The 17,459-nt window shown below is 39.7% G+C and overlaps 5 protein-coding genes across 5 annotated transcripts in view; all 5 read right to left on the reverse strand.

Moving 5' to 3' along the window:
* LOC116052474 (protocadherin alpha-C2-like) overlaps positions 1–2,648 on the reverse strand; it is a 162,460-nt gene extending 159,812 nt beyond the window's left edge. Inside the window, exon 1 of the mRNA XM_031303219.2 lies at positions 265–2,648. Coding sequence (XP_031159079.2) covers positions 265–2,637 — 2,373 coding nt within the window. The 5' untranslated portion in view covers positions 2,638–2,648. The remainder of the gene's footprint in view (positions 1–264) is intronic.
* A 915-nt stretch (positions 2,649–3,563) lies between these two features.
* Positions 3,564–6,282, reverse strand: LOC116052672 (protocadherin beta-15-like). The gene has a single exon (XM_036000069.1). It carries the CDS (start codon positions 6,117–6,119, stop codon positions 3,564–3,566), a length of 2,556 nt encoding a protein of 851 aa, XP_035855962.1. The 5' UTR covers positions 6,120–6,282.
* A 1,013-nt stretch (positions 6,283–7,295) lies between these two features.
* On the reverse strand, positions 7,296–9,864 carry LOC116052673 (protocadherin alpha-8-like). The gene has a single exon (XM_036003127.1). It carries the CDS (start codon positions 9,699–9,701, stop codon positions 7,311–7,313), a length of 2,391 nt encoding a protein of 796 aa, XP_035859020.1. The 5' UTR covers positions 9,702–9,864; the 3' UTR covers positions 7,296–7,310.
* A 904-nt stretch (positions 9,865–10,768) lies between these two features.
* On the reverse strand, positions 10,769–13,285 carry LOC116052691 (protocadherin alpha-8-like). Its single transcript, XM_031303500.2, has one exon. The coding sequence runs from the start codon at positions 13,184–13,186 to the stop codon at positions 10,805–10,807; it is 2,382 nt and encodes a 793-aa protein (XP_031159360.1). The 5' UTR covers positions 13,187–13,285; the 3' UTR covers positions 10,769–10,804.
* An 881-nt stretch (positions 13,286–14,166) lies between these two features.
* Positions 14,167–16,767, reverse strand: LOC116052674 (protocadherin gamma-C3-like). The gene has a single exon (XM_036003115.1). It carries the CDS (start codon positions 16,579–16,581, stop codon positions 14,182–14,184), a length of 2,400 nt encoding a protein of 799 aa, XP_035859008.1. The 5' UTR covers positions 16,582–16,767; the 3' UTR covers positions 14,167–14,181.
* Between the last annotated feature and the right edge of the window lie 692 nt (positions 16,768–17,459).

The raw sequence follows: 17,459 nt of genomic DNA on the forward strand, positions 1-17,459 counted from the left end.
TTAGTTCATTTTATATTTGAAAGGGAAATTCTACGACTTAATCAAAACGGTATTTAAAACACAAGTGTAAAAACCTTATAGCATAGCTAGCTGAAACAAATGCGTAGTAAGTAAGTAATATATTTTTGTATGTATGGTGATATTTATTAAACCACCTTATTGACTCAGAATGTGTTCACTGTCACTGATATTTAAAGCCCTTTATGTTTCTATTAATGTGCTTCTGCACACCAGCATGATACAAAATATTTAAACATATCTTACCTCTGCAATCGCGGACCTCCTGTCAGGGAGCACTAGTGTATTCGCATGGCTGCCCGGGACTATAGTAGATCCTATACTCATTCTTGGTCCTACTAGCATGTACCGTTTGTCTCCAGATCTGTACTGGATGCTGTGACACAGTGTCCCATCATAATTAGTCTCTTGTAGATATTTAGAAGTATAGTCTGTGGTTTTGGAGCACTGCATTGCAATCAGCACGATGATACTGATGAGAAAAAGTGTTGAAACTGATCCCAAAGTTATCATCAGGTAAAAAGTCACATTATTCTCCTCCTCATTCTTTGTTGCACTTTTAACATCAGAAGCAGCAAAAGCCTCTTTGGGCTCCACAACTTTGACAACCACAGTAGCTGTTGCTGAGAGTGAAACGTTCCCATTGTCTTTCACCAGTATGACCAGTTTATGCTCAGCCTCGTCTGTCTCTGTGAATGAGCGAAGTGTTCTGATCTGTCCTGTATAGCGGTCCAAACCAAAGAGACTGTGGTCAGTAACTTCCTGCAGTGAAAACAGTAACCAGCCGTTATATCCTATATCAGCGTCATAGGCTCTGACTTTAGTCACCAAGTGTCCTGCGTTCACATTGCGGGGAATCTCCTCCACACCTTCAGCAGAACCGTTAGAGCTGACTGGATACAGGATGACTGGAGCGTTGTCGTTCTGATCCAGAATGAACACGTTCACTGTGACGTTGCTGCTTAGTGACGGAGTTCCAGAATCTGTGGCAACAACTTGGAACTGGAAAGTCTTCAGTGTTTCAAAGTCAAAACTTTTTAGTGCTGAAATGTGTCCGTCATCTGGATTTATGTTTAGGAAAGACATGAAGTCATTTTGATTCCCTCCTCTAACTATGTGGTATGAAATAGCTGCATTGTCATTCAAATCATTGTCTGTTGCGCTTACAGAAAAAATAAAGTTTCCGGGAATATTATTTTCTACCAGATAAAACTCTAATGGGGTTTGGTCGAAATGTGGACTGTTGTCATTTACATCTGATATCTGAATACTGAGGGTTTTAAAAGTCGATAAGGGAGGTTCACCACAATCGGTGGCTTTTATTGTTATTTCATAATGTGACACCTCCTCTCGATCCAAAAATCCCTTCGTGACAACTGAATAAATGTTCTCCTTATAGGAGGGCTTTAACTCAAAAGGCACGTCTGAGGTTATGCTTGTAATCATTTTTCCATTTGCACCGGAGTCTTTGTCCGCCACACTGATGAGGGAAATAACCGTTCCCGGCTTTAAATCTTCAGACACTGTATTTGACAGTGATGTCACTTCTATTTCCGGTGGATTGTCGTTGACATCTATTATTTTTATAATAACTCTACACTCCCCTGTCAGTGGTAGTGTTGCTTTATCTGATGCCTCAACATCCAGTTTATAAACGTCGTTTTCTTCATAGTCCACTACTCCTTTAATTCTAATTTCGCCGGTTAATTTGTCCAATTCAAAAATGTCATAGATTTTTCGCCTCAAGGTTTTTCCGAGGCTGTACTCAACTATGCCATTAGTGCCTTCATCGGAATCCGTTGCATTCATTTGAAATATAGAAGTGCCAATTGGAGCATTTTCATATATTTCTAGTTGATAAATCTCCTGACTAAATATCGGACGGTTATCATTACTATCAAGAACAATAATGGAAACATTCAGTGTCCCTGATCTTGGAGGTTTGCCTCCATCAACTGCTGTAACCAGTAGTGTGTGTTTGTCCTTTTGTTCTCTGTCTAACGATTTCTTCAGCACTAAAAACGGTATTTTATCCTCATCGCTTTGACGGATATCTACTTCAAAGTGTTCATTAGACGTCAAAGTGTATGTACGAATAGAGTTAATTCCAGCATCGGGGTCACGAGCAGTGTGCAGTTGAAATCTCCTTCCTGGTAGTGTGTGCTCAGCTATTTCAAATCGTTGTTCTCTTTCAGGGAAACTAGGAGAGTGATCATTTACATCAGTAATTTCTACAACTACGTAGTGTATTTCTAACGGGGTCTCAACAAGGATTTTTAGCTCCATTAGACATGCACCGCTGCCCTGACAGAGCTCCTCTCTGTCAATATGCTGGTGGACGTACAGAGCCCCATTATTCTGGTTTACTTCAAAAATAGCGTCCTTACTTCCAGACACAACACGGAACCGTCGAGCAATCAAAGAGGTGATTTCAAGGCCAAGATCCTTCGCAACATTTCCAACAACAGTTCCCTCTTGTACCTCCTCTGGAATAGAGTATCTTATCTGAGCCAAAGCCTGTTTTCCGAACAGCAGCAGTAGAGCCAAATAAAAAGCAAACCAGGAGCAGTCCTTTGTCCGAGTTTTTGTATCGGTCCCCATCGTTATCAAACAACACATAGCAGACAGGATCCGGTTACTTCGACAAACAGTTATTTATGTCCAACACGCTGAATATCGCATATTTGCAAAAACCTAAACGTGATTTCATCGGCTGGTGTGCTTGATTCAAACACCTTACTTGTTCTATTCAGCAGGAAACAAAAGCCTTGAAAGGGGAGGGACAAAGTCGTCTATGGTTTCCCGATGTAATAGTGACACCCAGAGGTAATTTCTAAGAACAAACTTTACTAAATAGTAAATGCTACATATGCAAAGTATGAAGTTATGTATTCTTTTAGATTCCATGTACCTACTAAGAGGCGTATTCATTCACCTTAAACATAATAATCTTTGTGTTTCGTTAACCTTGAATTACTGTTTGACATGTCCCTGCGTGTAAGCACCATGGACAGCAAACACAAGTAGTGCACATCATTTCCCTCTTTAAAAAAAGTAGTTCAGTATTAAAAAAACTAAGTCCATGCATACTGCCCAAACAACTCAACAGAAACCCTGTCATATATTCAAACCTTTCACCCAGTTATTGGTTAGAAGTTGTAATGGTCTGAGTTGTGACTTCCAAAAACTCACTACGTGCAAATATAGATAACAATTACAATTTTGGGCTGGAACGCAGAAAATGTTAATTTCAGCACCATGGACAGCGGTCACAATCAGTGAAAATACTGTCCTCTTTACAAAGAATGAACTCTTTTTTTTATGTATTTCATATGTGTTAGTTTTCATCATGGTTATTATATGTATATACATTTACAAGATACACAAACACTGAGAGTAGAGAGCACAGTGGCCGTTATAGACGGAGCTATCTTGCCACATACAACATTTTTCTTCATTGACTTGCCTTTTTACATCCCTCTCTATGTCAACAAGCACTATGTATGATAAACGAGAAATAAAACATACTATTAACTTAAACAAACCTAGTATAATCTGTACAAAAAAACAACACACTTAAGAGATTTTGGACTTTGGTGCCAGTGATATTTCATACTTTCCTCTGTGGTAAAGGCTTTAGAGACCTGATGAAAAGCAAACTTTGAGCAAAGCACAGACAAAGAAGTGTATGCTTGTAAAAAATATTGTATAAAACTTTGTTTTCTTACCTCTCCAGATGTCCCTCTCCTGTCAGGGAGCACTAGTGTATTCGCATGGCTGCCCGGGACTATAGTAGATCCTATACTCATTCTGGGTCCTACTAGCATGTACCGTTTGTCTCCAGATCTGTACTGGATGCTGTGACACAGTGTCCCATCATAATTAGTCTCTTGTAGATATTTAGAAGTATAGTCTGTGGTTTTGGAGCACTGCATTGCAATCAGCACAATGATACTGATGAGAAAAAGTGTTGAAACAGAGCCCAAAGTTATCATCAGGTAAAAAGTCACATTATTCTCCTCCTCATTCTTTGTTGCACTTTTAACATCAGAAGCAGCAAAAGCCTCTTTGGGCTCCACAACTTTGACAACCACAGTAGCTGTTGCTGAGAGTGAAACGTTCCCATTGTCTTTCACCAGTATGACCAGTTTATGCTCAGCCTCGTCTGTCTCTGTGAATGAGCGAAGTGTTCTGATCTGTCCTGTATAGCGGTCCAAACCAAAGAGACTGTGGTCAGTAACTTCCTGCAGTGAAAACAGTAACCAGCCGTTATATCCTATATCAGCGTCATAGGCTCTGACTTTAGTCACCAAGTGTCCTGCGTTCACATTGCGGGGAATCTCCTCCACACCTTCAGCAGAACCGTTAGAGCTGACTGGATACAGGATGACTGGAGCGTTGTCGTTCTGATCCAGAATGAACACGTTCACTGTGACGTTGCTGCTTAGTGACGGAGTTCCAGAATCTGTGGCAACAACTTGGAACTGGAAAGTTTTCAGTGTTTCAAAGTCAAAACTTTTTAGTGCTGAAATGTGTCCATTATCAGAATTTACATTTAGGAAAGACATGAAGTCATTTTGATTCCCTCCTCTAACTATATGATATGAAATAGCTGCATTTTCATTGAAATCATTGTCTGTTGCGCTTACAGAGAATATTGAATTTCCAGCAACGTTATTTTCTCCAAGATAAAACTGTAATGGATTTTGGCCGAAATGTGGACTGTTATCATTTACATCTGATATCTGAATACTGAGGGTTTTAAAAGTCGATAAGGGAGGTTCACCACAATCGGTGGCTTTTACTGTTATTTCATAATGTGACACCTCCTCTCGATCCAAAAATCCCTTCGTGACAACTGAATAAATGTTCTCCTTATAGGAGGGCTTTAACACAAAAGGCACGTCTGAGGTTATGCTCGATAATATTTTTCCATTGACACCAGAGTCTTTATCCTTAAAACTGATAAGAGAAATCATTGTTCCAGGTTTTGAGTCTTCAGACACTGTATTTGACAGTGATGTCACTTCTATTTCCGGTGGATTATCATTAACGTCCTTTATCTTTATAATGACTCTACACTCACCTGTCAGTGGAGGTGTTCCTTTATCTGATGCCTCAATGTCAAGTTTATAAACGTCGTTTTCTTCATAGTCCACTACTCCTTTAACTCTAATCTCTCCGGTTAATTTGTCCAATTCAAAAATGTCATAGACTTTTGTCTTCACAATTTTTCCGAGGCTGTATTCAATTTCGCTATTGGTGCCTTCATCGGAATCTGTTGCATTCATTTGAAATATTGAAGTGCCGACTGGAACATTTTCTTGTATTTCTATTTGATAAATTTCCTGACTAAATATTGGACTGTTATCATTGCTATCAAGAACAATAATGGAAACATTCAGTGTCCCTGATCTTGGAGGTTTGCCTCCATCAACTGCTGTAACCAGTAGTGTGTGTTTGTCCTTTTGTTCTCTGTCTAACGATTTCTTCAGCACTAAAAACGGTATTTTATCCTCATCGCTTTGACGGATATCTACTTCAAAATGTTCATTAGACGTCAAAGTGTATGTACGAATAGAGTTAATTCCAGCATCGGGGTCACGAGCAGTGTGCAGTTGAAATCGCTTTCCGGGTAATGTTTGTTCAAATATTTCAAATATTTGTTCTTTCTCGGGAAAACTAGGAGAGTGATCATTTACATCAGTAATTTCTACAATTACGTAGTGTATTTCCAACGGGTTTTCGACTATCACTTTTAGCTCCATTAGACATGCACCACTGCCCTGACAGAGCTCCTCTCTGTCGATTTTCTTGTGGACATACAGAGCCCCATTGTTCTGGTTTACCTCAAAAAATGCATCCTTAGATTCAGAAACAACGCGGAATCGTCTGTCAAACAAAGAGCTGATATCAAGGCCAAGATCCTTCGCAACATTTCCAACAGCAGTTCCATCTTTTACCTCCTCTGGAATAGAGTATCTTATTTCTGCCAAAGCCCGTATTCCGACGAACAACAGTAGAGCCAAATGAAAAGCAATCCATGAGCAGAACCTTCTTCGAGTTGGCCTTTCGATCACCATTGTTATATAACAACACATTAATATACAAAACGTTACTGCTATAAATGTCTATATCAAACCCGCTATGAGTGCATAAAAAGCACAAAACAATTCCGTCGGGTGGTGAGCTCCATTCAAATGCCCTTTCTGCTTTTTTCAGAGAGCAAACAAAAGCTTTATGAGGGGAGGGACGATATTTCCTTTGGTTTCCCACTGTAATACTGACATCTAGAGGTAATTGAGAAAGTACAAGGCTATGTATACTCAAATTAAACAAATACATCAACCAAATTGAACACGTATGTACCAATACATTTCAGCAATTAAACATCTGATTTGTCTATCAAATAACGTGATGCCTCTTGATGGTATAGAAAAGCGCATTAGTTTAAGTTGTTGCAAAATACTGCAGTTAACAGGCTTCAAAAAGTAATGCTTTTTATAAGGTTTATTTAATATAACTTCGTTTTACAATTTGTTGTGTTTGATTAAAAAAGCAATTGCGTTTCAGCAACATGGATATAGATCTGAACGAAGCGTTTCGCCTTTTTTAAACCAAAGGAGTTCCGTCTCATGCTCAGTACTCGTAAGTATCGACAGAAACACCAGGAATTTCAAACTTTCCTATTAGCTGTATTTTATGATTTGGATGCATGTTAACATAAATATCACAGACACACTGCACAAATATAGTTTGCAATGCTTGCGGGTTTTTTTCGGTGGCAAGTAAAGGCGAAGCATTTCTGTACAGTAGACAACAGTCATAATCAGGCAAAGATTGTGGTCTTTGAAATGGATGACATAAAATCAGCTATTTTACATTCTTGAAATGTTTGGTATTTCTTAGCTTACATAGGCTTAAACATTACAAACAATTAGTAGGTGAAGATATGAACAGAACCAAAACTCTGCAGTTGCCCTTTGTCGACACAGTAAAGGAAAGGAACTAAGCTTTTGGTGCTCTGACTTGCATACCTACATACCTTCTTTTGGAAACCGTGAACACCGTCTGGTGAATACAGTATCTGTAATTAAAGTCAGACTAACGGGTAAATATGCAAATAATAAGCATCACTTAATCAGAGTTGTAATATGGTCGAGTTTGTTTTGAGCTATTTGGTGGTGTTTTTTGTACAAGGGTCTTTAGACACGTGAAGAAAAAAATAGGCTGTTGAACACAAAGCAGGACAGAACATAATGCATACATGAATATCATATATCCAATAGTTCTCAAGCTCTTACCTCTCCAGATGTCCCTCTCCTGTCAGGGAGCACTAGTGTATTCGCATGGCTGCCCGGGACTATAGTAGATCCTATACTCATTCTGGGTCCTACTAGCATGTACCGTTTGTCTCCAGATCTGTACTGGATGCTGTGACACAGTGTCCCATCATAATTAGTCTCTTGTAGATATTTAGAAGTATAGTCTGTGGTTTTGGAGCACTGCATTGCAATCAGCACGATGATACTGATGAGAAAAAGTGTTGAAACTGAGCCCAAAGTTATCATCAGGTAAAAAGTCACATTATTCTCCTCCTCATTCTTTGTTGCACTTTTAACATCAGAAGCAGCAAAAGCCTCTTTGGGCTCCACAACTTTGACAACCACAGTAGCTGTCGCTGAGAGTGAAACGTTCCCATTGTCTTTCACCAGTATGACCAGTTTATGCTCAGCCTCGTCTGTCTCTGTGAATGAGCGAAGTGTTCTGATCTGTCCTGTATAGCGGTCCAAACCAAAGAGACTGTGGTCAGTAACTTCCTGCAGTGAAAACAGTAACCAGCCGTTATATCCTATATCAGCGTCATAGGCTCTGACTTTAGTCACCAAGTGTCCTGCGTTCACATTGCGGGGAATCTCCTCCACACCTTCAGCAGAACCGTTAGAGCTGACTGGATACAGGATGACTGGAGCGTTGTCGTTCTGATCCAGAATGAACACGTTCACTGTGACGTTGCTGCTTAGTGACGGAGTTCCAGAATCTGTGGCAACAACTTGGAACTGGAAAGTTTTCAGTGTTTCAAAGTCAAAACTTTTTAGCGCGGAAATGTGACCGTTATCAGAATTTACATTTAGGAAAGACATTATGCCATTCTGACTCCCTTCGCTCACTATATGATAAGAAATAGCTGCGTTGTCATTCATATCATTGTCTGTTGCGCTTACAGAAAAAATAAAATTTCCGGCAACGTTATTTTCTACAAGATAAAACTGTAATGGATTTTGGTCGAAATGTGGACTGTTATCATTTACATCTGATATCTGAATACTGAGAGTTTTAAAAGTCGATAAGGGAGGTTCACCACAATCGGTGGCTTTTATTGTTATTTCATAATGTGACACCTCCTCTCGATCCAAAAATCCCTTCGTGACAACTGAATAAATGTTCTCCTTATAGGAGGGTTTTAACTCAAAAGGCACGTCTGAGGTTATGCTCGTTATTATTTTCCCATTGACACCAGAGTCTTTATCTGTCACACTAAGTAGTGAAATAACTGTGCCAGGCTTTGAGTCTTCAGACACTGTATTTGACAGTGATGTCACTTCTATTTCCGGCGGATTGTCGTTGATATCTAGGATTTTTATAACGACCCTACACTCACCTGTTAATGGTGATGTTGCTTTATCTGATGCTTCAACGTCGAGTTTGTAAACGTCGTTTTCTTCATAGTCCACTATTCCTTTAACTCTAATCTCTCCGGTTAATTTGTCCAATTCAAAAATGTCATAGATTTTTCGCCTCAATGTTTTACCAAGGCCGTATTCAATTTCCCCATTAGTGCCTTCATCGGGATCCGTTGCATTCATTCTAAATATTGAAGTGCCGATTGAAACGTTTTCTTGTATCTCAATTTGATAAATCTCCTGACTAAATATCGGACGGTTATCATTAATATCAAGAACAATAATGGAAATATTCAGTGTCCCTGATCTTGGAGGTTTGCCTCCATCTACTGCTGTAACCAGTAGTGTGTGTTTGTCCTTTTGTTCTCTGTCTAACGATTTCTTCAGCACTAAAAACGGTATTTTATCCTCATCGCTTTGACGAATATCTACTTCAAAATGGTCATTTGCTGTCAAAGTGTATGTACGAATAGAGTTAATTCCAGCATCGGGATCACGAGCAGTGTGCAGTTGAAATCGCTTTCCGGGTAATGTTTGTTCAGCTATTTCAAACGTCTGTTCTTTTTCAGGGAAACTAGGAGAGTGATCATTTACATCAATAATTTCTACAATTACGTAGTGTATTTCCAACGGGGTCTCAACAAGGATTTTTAGCTCCATTAGACATGCACCGCTGCCCTGACAGAGCTCCTCTCTGTCAATATGCTGGTGGACGTACAGAGCCCCATTATTCTGGTTTACTTCAAAAATAGCGTCCTTACTTCCAGACACAACACGGAACCGTCGAGCAATCAAAGAGGTGATTTCAAGGCCAAGATCCTTCGCAACATTTCCAACAACAGTTCCCTCTTGTACCTCCTCTGGAATAGAGTATCTTATCTGAGCCAAAGCCTGTTTTCCGAACAGCAGCAGTAGAGCCAAACAAAAAGCAAACCAGGAGCAGTCCTTTGTCCGAGTTTTTGTATCGGTCCCCATCGTTATCAAACAACACATGTGCATACAGGAGCCAGTTACTTCGACAAACAGTTATTTATGTCCAACACGCTGAATATCGCATATTTGCAAAATCCTAAACGTGATTTGATCGGCTGGTGTGCTTGATTCAAACACCTTACTTGCTCTATTCAGCAGGAAACAAAAGCCTTGAAAGGGGAGGGGCAAAGTCGTCTATGGTTTCCCGATGTAATAGTGACACCCAGAGGTAATTTCTAAGGACAAAACTTTACTAAATAGTAAATGCTACATATGCAAAGTATGAAGTTATGTATTCTTTTAGATGCCATGTACCTACTAAGAGGCGTATTCATTCACCTTAAACATAATATTCTTTGTGTTTCGTTAACATTGAATTACTGTTTGACATGTCCCTGCGTGTAAGCACCATGGACAGCAAACACAAGTAGTGCACATCATTTCCCTCTTTAAAAAAAGTAGTTCAGTATTAAAAAAACTAAGTCCATGCATACTGCCCAAACAACTCAACAGAAACCCTGTCATATATTCAAACCTTTCAGCCAGTTATTGGTTAGAAGTTGTAATGGTCTGAGGCCTAACGTTCAAAAACTCACTGTCGTGCAAATTCCCAAATACAGATTAGAATAACAATTTTTGGCTTTAGCCGAGAACATGTTCATTTAAGCACCATGGACAGCGGTCATAGTCAGTGGAAATACTGTCCTCTTTACAAAGACTGAACTCTTTTTTATGTATTTCAAATGTGTTAGTTTTCATCATGATTATGAAAGGTATATACATGAATAAGATACACAAACACTGAGATTAGAGAGCACAGTTGCTTTTATAGACGGAGCTATCTTGCCACATACAAATATTTTCTTCATTGACTTGCCTTTTTTACATCCCTTTGTATCTTAATACGCACTTTGTATGGTACGAGAAATAAAAGATATTAACTTAAAAAAAAACCTAGTAGAATCCGTACAAAAAAGCAACACACTTAAGACATACTTGAGTTTGTTGCCAGTTATATTTGGTACTTTTCTTTGTGGTAACAGCTTGACAAACATGATGAGAAGCAAACTTTGAGCAACGCACAGACAAAAAATTGTATGCTTGTAAAACTATTGTGTAAAACTTTGTTTTTAAAGTCTTACCTCTCCAGATGTCCCTCTCCTGTCAGGGAGCACTAGTGTATTCGCATGGCTGCCCGGGACTATAGTAGATCCTATACTCATTCTGGGTCCTACTAGCATGTACCGTTTGTCTCCAGATCTGTACTGGATGCTGTGACACAGTGTCCCATCATAATTAGTCTCTTGTAGATATTTAGAAGTATAGTCTGTGGTTTTGGAGCACTGCATTGCAATCAGCACGATGATACTGATGAGAAAAAGTGTTGAAACTGAGCCCAAAGTTATCATCAGGTAAAAAGTCACATTATTCTCCTCCTCATTCTTTGTTGCACTTTTAACATCAGAAGCAGCAAAAGCCTCTTTGGGCTCCACAACTTTGACAACCACAGTAGCTGTTGCTGAGAGTGAAACGTTCCCATTGTCTTTCACCAGTATGACCAGTTTATGCTCAGCCTCGTCTGTCTCTGTGAATGAGCGAAGTGTTCTGATCTGTCCTGTATAGCGGTCCAAACCAAAGAGACTGTGGTCAGTAACTTCCTGCAGTGAAAACAGTAACCAGCCGTTATATCCTATATCAGCGTCATAGGCTCTGACTTTAGTCACCAAGTGTCCTGCGTTCACATTGCGGGGAATCTCCTCCACACCTTCAGCAGAACCGTTAGAGCTGACTGGATACAGGATGACTGGAGCGTTGTCGTTCTGATCCAGAATGAACACGTTCACTGTGACGTTGCTGCTTAGTGACGGAGTTCCAGAATCTGTGGCAACAACTTGGAACTGGAACGTTTTCAGTGTTTCAAAGTCAAAACTTTTTAGAGCTGAAATGTGTCCGTTATCAGAATTTATGTTTAGGAAAGACATATCATTCTGACTCCGTTCTCTCACTATATGATATGAAATAGCTGCGTTGTCATTCATATCATTGTCGGTTGCACTTATTGAAAAAATAAAATTTCCGGGAACGTTATTTTCTAAAAGATAAAACTGTAATGGATTTTGGTCGAAATGTGGACTGTTATCATTTACATCTGATATCTGAATACTGAGGGTTTTAAAAGTCGATAAGGGAGGTTCACCACAATCGGTGGCTTTTATTGTTATTTCATAATGTGACACCTCCTCTCGATCCAAAAATCCCTTCGTGACAACTGAATATGTGTTTTCCTTAAAAGAGGGCTTTAATTCGAAAGGCACGTCATTCGATATGTATGAAATAATTTTCCCATTGACACCAGAGTCTTTATCCGTCACGCTAAGTAGTGAAATAACTGTGCCAGGTTTTGAGTCTTCAGACACTGTATTTGACAGTGATGTCACTTCTATTTCCGGTGGATTATCATTAACGTCCTTTATCTTTATAATAACTCTACACTCACCTGTCAGTGGAGGTGTTCCTTTATCTGATGCCTCAATGTCAAGTTCATATACGTCATTTTCTTCATAGTCCACTACTCCTTTAACTCTAATCTCTCCGGTTAATTTGTCCAAATCAAAAATATTATAAACTTGCCGCTTCAAGGTATTTCCGAGGCTGTATTCAATTTCTCCATTACTGTCTTCATCGGGATCCGTTGCATTCATTCTAAATATTGAAGTGCCGGCGGCGACGTTTTCTTGTATTGAAATTTGATAAATCTCCTGACTAAATATCGGACGGTTGTCATTAATATCAAGAACAATAATGGAAACATTCAGTGTCCCTGATCTTGGAGGTTTGCCTCCATCAACTGCTGTAACCAGTAGTGTGTGTTTGTCCTTTTGTTCTCTGTCTAACGATTTCTTCAGCACTAAAAACGGTATCTTACCCGCATCGCTTTGACGGATATTGACTTCAAAATGGCCATTTGCTGTCAAAGTGTATGTGCTGATAGAGTTAATTCCAGCATCGGGGTCACGAGCAGTGTGCAGTTGAAATCGCTTTCCGGGTAATGTTTGTTCAGCTATTTCAAATCTTTGTTCTTTTTCAGGGAAACTAGGAGAGTGATCATTTACATCAATAATTTCTACAATTACGTAGTGTATTTCTAACGGGGTCTCAACAAGGATTTTTAGCTCCATTAGACATGCACCGCTGCCCTGACAGAGCTCCTCTCTGTCAATATGCTGGTGGACGTACAGAGCCCCATTATTCTGGTTTACTTCAAAAATAGCGTCCTTACTTCCAGACACAACACGGAACCGTCGAGCAATCAAAGAGGTGATTTCAAGGCCAAGATCCTTCGCAACATTTCCAACAACAGTTCCCTCTTGTACCTCCTCTGGAATAGAGTATCTTATCTGAGCCAAAGCCTGTTTTCCGAACAGCAGCAGTAGAGCCAAATAAAAAGCAAACCAGGAGCAGTCCTTTGTCCGAGTTTTTGTATCGGTCCCCATCGTTATCAAACAACACATATGCAGACAGGATCCGGTTACTTCGACAAACAGTTATTTATGTCCAACACGCTGAATATCGCATATTTGCAAAATGGTAAGCGTGAATTCATCGGTTGGTGTGCTTGATTCAAGCACCTTACTTGTTCTATTCAGCAGGAAACAAAAGCCTTGAAAGGGGAGGGACAAAGTCGTCTATGGTTTCCCGATGTAATAGTGACACCCAGAGGTAATTTCTAAGAACAAAACTGTACTACATATTACATACCATACAAAGTTTGAAGTGATGCATTCTTGCAGATGCCATGTACCAATATGCTTAGTTAATTACCTTAAAAATAATGTTTATTGTGTTTCTTTAACATTGCATTACTGTTTGACATGTCCATGCGTTTCAGCACCATGGACAGAAAACACAAATAGTCGCTCAGCCTTTCCCTCTAATATCAAAAGTGAAGTATTAACACAACTATGCCCATGTATAATGCCAAAAAAACTCAAGAGAAACACTGCAGCATATTCAAAAGTTTCGTTAGAAAACACACTTCTCACATATTCCCGAATACAGACTATATTTACTCTATTTGGCTAGAAAACTAGCACATTTTAATGTCAACACCATGGACAGCTGCCGTAATCAGTGAAAATACTGTCGTCTTTAAAAAGAATTAACTCTTTTATGTATTTCAAATGTGTTAGTTTTCAACATACATTAACAAGATACACACCACTGAGAGTAGTAAGCACAGTGACTGTTATGGACGGTGCTATCTTGCCACATCAAATAGCTTTGCTACATTGACTTACATTTGTACATCCCTTTCTATGTTAACAAGCACTTTGTATGATACACGACAAACAAATATAATATTAACTCAAACAAACCTATTAGAACAGTACAAGAAAGCAACACACTTAACACATTTTTGGGTTTGTTGCGAGTTATATTTTGTACTTTTCTCTGTGGTGAAGGCTTTAGAGGCATGATAAGAAGCAAACTTTGAGCAAAGCACAAACTAATGATTGTATGCTTGTAAACATTGTGTAAAACTTTGTTTTCTTACCTCTCCAGATGTCCCTCTCCTGTCAGGGAGCACTAGTGTATTCGCATGGCTGCCCGGGACTATAGTAGATCCTATACTCATTCTGGGTCCTACTAGCATGTACCGTTTGTCTCCAGGTCTGTACTGGATGCTGTGACACAGTGTCCCATCATAATTAGTCTCTTGTAGATATTTAGAAGTATAGTCTGTGGTTTTGGAGCACTGCATTGCAATCAGCACGATGATACTGATGAGAAAAAGTGTTGAAACTGAGCCCAAAGTTATCATCAGGTAAAAAGTCACATTATTCTCCTCCTCATTCTTTGTTGCACTTTTAACATCAGAAGCAGCAAAAGCCTCTTTGGGCTCCACAACTTTGACAACCACAGTAGCTGTTGCTGAGAGTGAAACGTTCCCATTGTCTTTCACCAGTATGACCAGTTTATGCTCAGCCTCGTCTGTCTCTGTGAATGAGCGAAGTGTTCTGATCTGTCCTGTATAGCGGTCCAAACCAAAGAGACTGTGGTCAGTAACTTCCTGCAGTGAAAACAGTAACCAGCCGTTATATCCTATATCAGCGTCATAGGCTCTGACTTTAGTCACCAAGTGTCCTGCGTTCACATTGCGGGGAATCTCCTCCACACCTTCAGCAGAACCGTTAGAGCTGACTGGATACAGGATGACTGGAGCGTTGTCGTTCTGATCCAGAATGAACACGTTCACTGTGACGTTGCTGCTTAGTGACGGAGTTCCAGAATCTGTGGCAACAACTTGGAACTGGAATGTCTTCAGTGTTTCAAAGTCAAAACTTTTTAGCGCGGAAATGTGTCCATTATCTGGATTTACATTTAGGAATGATGTTATATCACGATGCAGCCCATCACCTCTCACAATGTGGTATGCTATTGCTGCATTTTCATTCAGATCATTATCAGCAGCACTTACAGAAAATATTGATGCGCCCGGGGCATTGTTTTCTACCAAATAAAGTTCAATTGGATTCTGACTGAAAAGTGGTCTGTTGTCATTTACATCTGACACCTGAACACTCAAGGTTTTAACAGCGGAAAGTGGAGGTTCACCACAGTCAGTAGCTGTTATTGTGATGTCATAATGGGACACAATTTCTCTGTCTAAACGCCCTTTTGTGACAAGAGAGTACATGTTTTCTTCAATGGATGGCGTCAAATCAAACGGAACATTGTGCAAAATTTTGCAAACAACTTTTCCATTAACCCCAGAATCTCTGTCCGTAACACTGATGAGGGAGATAACAGTGCCAGGCTTTGTATCCTCGGGGACTACATTGGACAATGATGTTACTTCAATGTCTGGCTGATTATCGTTCACATCTTTTATGTTTATCACAACTCTACTTTCGGCCGTCCAAGGTAGCTGGCCTTTATCTGAAGCCTGCAGATCTAGTCTGTAAATTTCTGTTTCCTCAAAGTCCACTATTCCTTTCACTCGAATCTCACCAGTGACGCTATCTAATTCAAATGTGTCATGCACTTTTTTCTTTTGTGTTTTTTCAAACGTGTATTCAATTTCGCTGTTTAAACCATCATCTAAATCTGTAGCGTTTAATTGTATAACAAGAGTTCCTATCGGGGCATTTTCATTTAATAAAACAGTATATATATCTTTGCTGAACACAGGGCGATTATCATTTGCATCTAGCACGGTAATAATTAAATTAAGGCTCCCAGATTTCAACGGACTGCCTCCATCAAGAGCCGTTAACACTAAACGGTGTTCTGCCTTTTGCTCCCTATCTAAAGGCTTTTTAAGCACTAAAAACGGTATCTTGTCCTCCTCGCTGTCTCTGATTTCAATATCAAAAAATTCATTTGAGCTCAACTTATATAACCGGACTGACTGTGTACCGACATCAGGGTCTCTAGCTGCATGGATTTGGAAACGAGTACCTGGAGGAGTATGCTCTGCTATTTCCAGTCGTTGTTCGCTTTCTGGAAAAGTCGGTGAATGGTCATTAACATCTGTTATTTCAACGCCAACGTAATGTATTTCCAGTGGGCTTTCTACAACAATTTTCAGGTTTATCAAACAAACCTTGATTCCATCGCATAGCTCTTCGCGGTCCGTGATTTTTCCAATATACAACACTCCAGTGTTTTGATTTAACTGAAACAGAGCATGGTTGGGTCCCGAAACAATACGAAACCGCCTGTCTTTCAAAGTGCTAAGGTCAAGCCCTAGATCCTTGGCAATATTTCCAACAGGGTATCCCACTTGTACTTCTTCTGGAACAGAGTATCTAAGCTGAGCCCAGATTCGTTTCCCAAAGCACAGCAACACAATCCCGGCAACCCACCAGCAGTTCACTCGGCGCCTTTGTCCTCGTTCTCCCATTTTGAAGCAAAAAATAAAGGCTTTCTGTTAGGCAAATACAGTGATTCAGTTGCTCATCGACCAAGTATGATTAGATCCATTTCACGATTCTCAAATATAAGCTTTTACATATAAATATTAACTACTATTCATATTGCTTGATACATAGCCTACAGTGTGTACTCCGTCAGCATACCACCTCCATAAGACATGATCCAGAGATGGGCAGGGCCTGTGCTGAATGAGCAACACAACCATTATCTATGCCACACTGACACCATGTGACCACTGGGCTACAATACGATATTATCCCAAGTGTTTTACTTCACTACCTTCTTCTCTAATACAATCGACGTCTATATGCCTTCATGATGTCCATAATCCAGCACTAAAGGACATGCAATGAGCGGATTAAAACGTCCCCAATGGTCTCCCTCTGTGCAGGATGCTTAAATCTGCCTCCTCCAGAAAGTCTAACAAAATGTATATGTTTCGCAAAAACGCCCAATCAGCGTGCAACTCAGGTATGCGGTTATTGGACAATTGATAAGACAAACAATAACACCTGCAGTTGCATGCATTGTTAAACGACATGTGACCTCGTCGACTTCAAATGATGTCGGGAGAAAAGTAATTGAGGCATGATAGAACAGTAGCACACATTGTAAATCTTCTCCACAGCACTATTTTGTACAACACACTATTGAGTCACTTACTCTAGATTAAAACAAAACGTGGGGCTGGACATAAGGATACTAACTAATACAAACTTTATTCAGAACACCGGTGTTCTGAATACAAAAAACAGAATTTCAGCACCATGGACAGCAAAGTTTCACACCAGCAGTATCAAAAAACAAGTAATGACAATATGTATCTTCTTCTGTAACGTATTGACT

The sequence above is a fragment of the Sander lucioperca genome, chromosome 1, assembly GCF_008315115.2.
Source record: "Sander lucioperca isolate FBNREF2018 chromosome 1, SLUC_FBN_1.2, whole genome shotgun sequence".
NCBI classification, from domain to species: Eukaryota; Metazoa; Chordata; class Actinopteri; order Perciformes; family Percidae; genus Sander; species Sander lucioperca.

Coding starts and splice junctions, on each gene's coding strand:
- LOC116052674 (XM_036003115.1), bottom strand. CDS start 16,581: ATGGGAGAACGAGGACAAAGGCGCCGAGTGAACTGCTGGTGGGTTGCC.
- LOC116052672 (XM_036000069.1), bottom strand. CDS start 6,119: ATGTGTTGTTATATAACAATGGTGATCGAAAGGCCAACTCGAAGAAGG.
- LOC116052691 (XM_031303500.2), bottom strand. CDS start 13,186: ATGTGTTGTTTGATAACGATGGGGACCGATACAAAAACTCGGACAAAG.
- LOC116052673 (XM_036003127.1), bottom strand. CDS start 9,701: ATGCACATGTGTTGTTTGATAACGATGGGGACCGATACAAAAACTCGG.